General features: G+C 39.1%; 1 protein-coding gene across 1 annotated transcript; it reads right to left on the reverse strand.

Annotated features, from left to right (window-relative positions):
* Nucleotides 1–3,871: 3,871 nt before the first annotated feature.
* Nucleotides 3,872–4,720, reverse strand: LOC126030054 (olfactory receptor 7A17-like). Its single transcript, XM_049788257.1, has 2 exons — nt 4,373–4,720; nt 3,872–4,087 (listed from the first exon to the last, which is right to left on the reverse strand). The coding sequence occupies exons 1-2, from the start codon at nt 4,718–4,720 to the stop codon at nt 3,872–3,874; spliced, it is 564 nt and encodes a 187-aa protein (XP_049644214.1).
* Nucleotides 4,721–5,465: the final 745 nt, after the last annotated feature.

Consider the following 5,465-nt stretch of genomic DNA (forward strand, 5'->3'; position numbering starts at 1 on the left):
TCTCCCTCCTCCTTAATCATTCACTGCTGGGGAGAATGCAGACTATTCCAGCTTTTATGGAAAATGATATGGAATTTTTTCAAAAAACTGGAAATTGATCTCCCATATGATCCATCCAACTATACCAATCCTAGGGATATACCACAGGAACAAAAGAACACAATACAAAAATGCCTTCTGTGGAGAGATAGCACAGCGGTGTTTGCCTTGCAAGCAGCTGATCCAGGACCAAAGGTGGTTGGTTCGAATCCCAGTGTCCCATATGGTCCCCTGTGCCTGCCAGGAGCTATTTCTGAGCAGACAGCCAGGAGTAACCCCTGAGAAACACCGGGTGTGGCCCCAAAACAAAAACAAAACAAAACAAAAATGCCTTCTGCATGCTTATATTTATTGAAGCACTATTTATAATAGTCAGAATCTAGAAACAACCCAGATGTCAGACAGCAGTTGAGTGGCTAAAGAAACTTTACGGTACATATACACAATGGAATACTATGCAGTTGTCAGAAAAATGAAGTCATAAAATTTTTCTATACATAAATGGACATGGAAACTATTATGCTGAGTCAAATAAGTCAGAGGAAGATAGACACAGAATAGTCTCACCCAATTGTGAGATTTAAGAAAAATAAAAGGCAGTAATGGAGTAATACCCAGAGACAATAGAGATGAGTGTGGAAGGACTGACCCATGATATGAAGCTTATAACAAAGAGCTGTGAGTACAGTTAGAGAAATAATTACACCAACAACATCACAATAATGGTAATAAGTGAGACCAATAGAATATCTGTCTTGAGACAGAAGAGAGTGGAGGAGGGAAATGGAGGGCACTGGTGGCGTGAAGGTTGCACTGGTGAAAGGGGTGTGCTTTTTATGACTGAAACTGAAAAACAAACATGTTTGTAATCCTGGTGCTTAAATATAGATATTATTTTTTTTTAAAAAGAAATGTGATATCTCTGAACTTTCTTTCGTATTGATTTGTGCTAATTCTATGTTCTAGGATTATTGGCTGCCAAACTGCAACGTCTTATATACTTGTGGTCATGTTTTGAATTTTGGTAACCATTTTATAAAATGAGTTCACATAGATAGTACAGTAAGGAAGGACATTGTCTTGCATGTAGCCAACCTGGTACAGCATACAATCTCCCAAACCTGCCACACAATTCATGAACACAGAGCTAGGAATAAGCCCTGAACACATTCAGTTAAAGCTCACCCCACTCAAAATATTCTTGGCAGCAAGGTACAGTTTTTTGTTTCTTATTGTGGCCAATGAGCATTGCAAGTCTTCCACAGTTATATTTAAGGTACAAAGTGACAGTGAATTAGGGCCATTCCCACCACAATTGTTGTCTTCCCTCCACCCCTGTTCCCAGCATGCCTCCCATATCTCCCCCTTTTGCCCCCTAGATGCTAGTGTAGCTGGTCCCTTTTGTATATATCCTAATGTAGATTGAATATCTTGAATCCGTTGTTAATGACTTTGGGTTTGGTGTTTGGGTCTGATCATTTATTATTTCCACTCAGTGCTCATATGACTGTTTGCTCCTAGTACCATCCACTTTTTATTTCTTCATTCTCCATTTATTTATGAGGCAAAAAGATGATTCAAGCCCTGTGGTTCTGTTGGAAAAAAAGGAAAAGAAAAAGAAAAAAAAGAATGTTGGGAGGGGTCTGTCTAGGAGCTATCAATATCAATTTAAAAGGAGAAAAGGGGGGCTGGAGAGATAGCATGGAGGTAGGGCCTTGCATGCAGAAGGACTGTGGTTAGAATCCGAGCATCCCATATGATCCATGGGCCTGCCAGGAGCGATTTCTGAGCGCAGAGCCAGGAATTACTCCTGAGCACCACCAGGTGTGACTCCTGCCTAAAAAAAATTAGAGAAAAGGAGAAAAGAAATGGAAAAAGAAAAACAAAAAAGAAAAAAGAGAAAGAAATGAAAAAGAGAGAAAAGAACAAGGCACTGACAAGAAACATGACAGCAAAAATAAACACCAGCTAAAATAGCTACAACTGGGAGAAAGGAGAAAGAGAGAAAGAGAGAGAGAAGGGGGAGAGTGTGGCAAGGTTTTTTTTGTTGTTGTTTTTTAGTTTTTTTTGCTTGTTTTGCATAAGCACAGTAAGTATTGGGGGAAATTAGAAAGAGAATTCCCTTGACCTAAAAGATGCCAGGTTCCCCCATTCTCTAAGTATATTGTCATGGGAACTACTACATACTCCAGACAGGCTTGTTGATGAACCCCAAGATCCTTTTCTGATGCCAGAAAATGTTCTCTTCAGTTATGACTGACAATATCAGTCCTCTGTAATTGGATGTCTTGCTATTTGCACAGCTTATAGGATGAAGTCTAGGATTGAGTCTTTATGGTTCTAGGAGTTCTGCGCAGTCATGGTTGTTGTAGTCAGTCTTCTGTAATTAGTGATCTTGGATTTTACACAGATCCAACGTAGGATGAAGCCTAGGGTATTATTGTCTTTCCTTGTGGTTCCAGAACTTCTGTTCAGTCAAGGTTGTCAAAGCCAGACTTCTGGAATTAGAGATCTTGGTTTTTGTATAAATCCTAGGCCAAAGCTGAAGCTAGGGTCTTTCTTATTTATCCCAGGAAAAGTTCTGCTCAGTCATGGTTGTCAAAGTCAGTCTTCTGTAATTAGTGATCTTGGTTTTTGCATATCAAGAACAGAGTGTATTCTGATTTCATCTTACTGTTAGGTGATGAAGTAGGGCAGTCTGCTGTTAAGTCAAGTTGTTGCTGTTTCCTCATTGTCAGGATGTCATATCAACTTGGCGTGGGCTGTTGATGTAGCAGTATTAGGGACATGCATGTGTGTGTGTGTTGATTCCTGGTGTTGAAGCAGTGAACTGTGTTGGTTTTATGATTAGGATCTGGGGTTCAGTGTTAGATGGTCGCTGTCTGATCACATGGTCGAGTCCCCATGACAAATGTTCATGGTGGGAGTTTCCCCTGTATTATAAAATGTATGGGTTCTTATCCCTAGTAGATAAGATCTTGTTTTTATACTTAATATTTCCTCCTTTTTTATTGTGCCTATGCAAAAGGGAACGTTGCCATATTATATTGCTGGTGCATTTGGGGGTAAGAATGACAGGCTGTACAATCTCTTTTCCTGGTTTAGACCTGAGCTTTTATCCCAAGCAAGACTTTTTCTTCTATAATTTCATACCAAGCAGAACCAAAACAAGCAAAATTAAAAAGAAATACATATAGAGAAAAATAAATAAAATAATATAATAATGCAAAAATATAAAAATAAATAAATAAAAACAATAGTATATAAAAAGGATGGAGGAGGTTACCTTTACCTTTGATAATAAACACACTAAAAGGTATGACTATTGACGTATTAAACATGCCAGGAAAATATAGATATCCCCATTAAGTCTGTTGAGATAATCTTGGGAGGGGGCTGAGATCCAGGGTGCATTTATCAGATATAGTTTTATTCATTAAGAGTATAAAGCCTTCTACTGTGCTTTCAGTAAAAGTGCACAAAATCTAATTTGATTGCTTAATTGAAACAATTTATTCTAACAGCATCCTCATAATCCCAGAGCACTGCTGAAGAACCCAAAACAGCCTTTCAAAATAAAAACCTAAACATCATCTAAAATACATTTGCAAACTTCTATTATTTTAGATGCAAGTTAAAAAATCTTCAGGATACTCACTTAAAAGAAAAGCACCTACAACTAGAATGCAAAAATCTAAATGAACTGAATTGTATACACAATATGTAATATATTACATAAAATAAACAAATTATAAAAGTAAATTGAAGTACAAATTCATGGTTTCTAATTATAATAACACTACACCATAAAAACAAATACATTACTTTATCTTCAAGAAAAGTGATGTGTTCTTTTTTCTTTGCCTAGGAGAACACTTAGAGCCTCTTTTATGTCTTTGTTCCTCAGACTATAGAGGAATGGATTCAGCATGGGAGTGACCACAGCATACATCACCGAGGCTCTTGCAGTGGAGTGTGAGCTGTGGGTACCAGCAGAGCTCAGGTACACACCTATGGCTGAACAATAAAATAAGGACACCACAGAGAGGTGAGAGGCACAGGTAGAAAAGGCTTTATACTTGCCCTGAGCTGATGAGATTCTCTGTATAGAGGAAATAATCTTAGCGTAAGAGTAAAGGATACCTATCATGGGGCCACCTCCCAAAAAAACAACCACAAAATACATCACCAAATTGTTCAGAAAGGTGTCAGAACAGGCAAGTTGGATCAGCTGACTGAGTTCACACAAAAAATGAGGGAGTTCCACTACTTTGCGAAAGGACAACCGTAACACCAACAAACTCTGTGAAACAGATAACAGGATGCTTATGATCCAGCATGTCAGAACCAGCAGTCCACAGAGCTGTGGGTTCATAATGACTGTGTAGTGCAGGGGGTGGCAGATGGCCACAAAGCGGTCATAGGCCATCACAGTCAGGAGAAAATCATCCAATCCAGCAAAGATGTGGAAGAAACACATCTGAGTAATGCAGCCCTCATAGGTCATGGTTTTGCTCTGAGTGTGAATGTTGTGCAGCATCTTGGGGACAGTGGTAGAGGTGATACAGATGTCCACAAAGGACAGATTGGAGAGGAAGAAGTACATGGGGGTGTGGAGGTGAGAATCTGAGCTGACAGCCAGGATGATGAACAGGTTTCCAAAAACAGTGATCAGGTACATGAACAGGAAAAGCCCAAATATGAGGAGCTGCAGCTCTGAGTCCTCTGAAATTCCTAGCAGATGAAATTCCATCATTCCAGTTACATTCTCTGGATCCATGTTTTGAATGGGACTAAAAGCCATGAGAAAAATAACGTAAGTTTTATAATATCTAATACATAAATTTAGTGGTATATTTTGACTTTTGATGTGAATTAAACTCATTTCATTGTGTTGTGGGTGGATTTGGCTACATCAAAGGAACTCCTCTAAGTATAAGAATTCTGAATTATTTTCAAACTTAATATTTTTTCTTGCAATATCATGCCTTTAAGAAAAATTAGGGCGGGGCCGGAGAGATAGCATGGAGGTAAGGTGTTTGCCTTTCATGCAGAAGGTCATCGGTTCGAATCCCGGCGTCCCATGTGGTCCCCTGTGCCTGCCAGGAGCAATTTCTGAGCATGGAGCCAGGAGTAACCCCTGAGCACTGCCGGGTGTGACCGAAAAACCACAAAAAAAAAAAAAAAAAGAAAAATTGGGGGGCCAGAGCGACAGCACAGTAGTAGGGCAACTGTCTTGCACACACTGACATGGGTTTCAATTTCCAGGGGTGATTTCTTTTTTTTTCTCAGCAAGCTTGCTTTATTTTTTTAATATAATTTTTTAATTATAGTGGCTTACATATCATTCACAGTAATATTCCAGGTACATATTTACATTGAATCAGGGGAATTCCCACCACCGAATTGTCCTCCCACATCCGCTC

This window comes from Suncus etruscus, chromosome 15 (genome assembly GCF_024139225.1).
Source record: "Suncus etruscus isolate mSunEtr1 chromosome 15, mSunEtr1.pri.cur, whole genome shotgun sequence".
Classification (NCBI taxonomy): Eukaryota; Metazoa; Chordata; class Mammalia; order Eulipotyphla; family Soricidae; genus Suncus; species Suncus etruscus.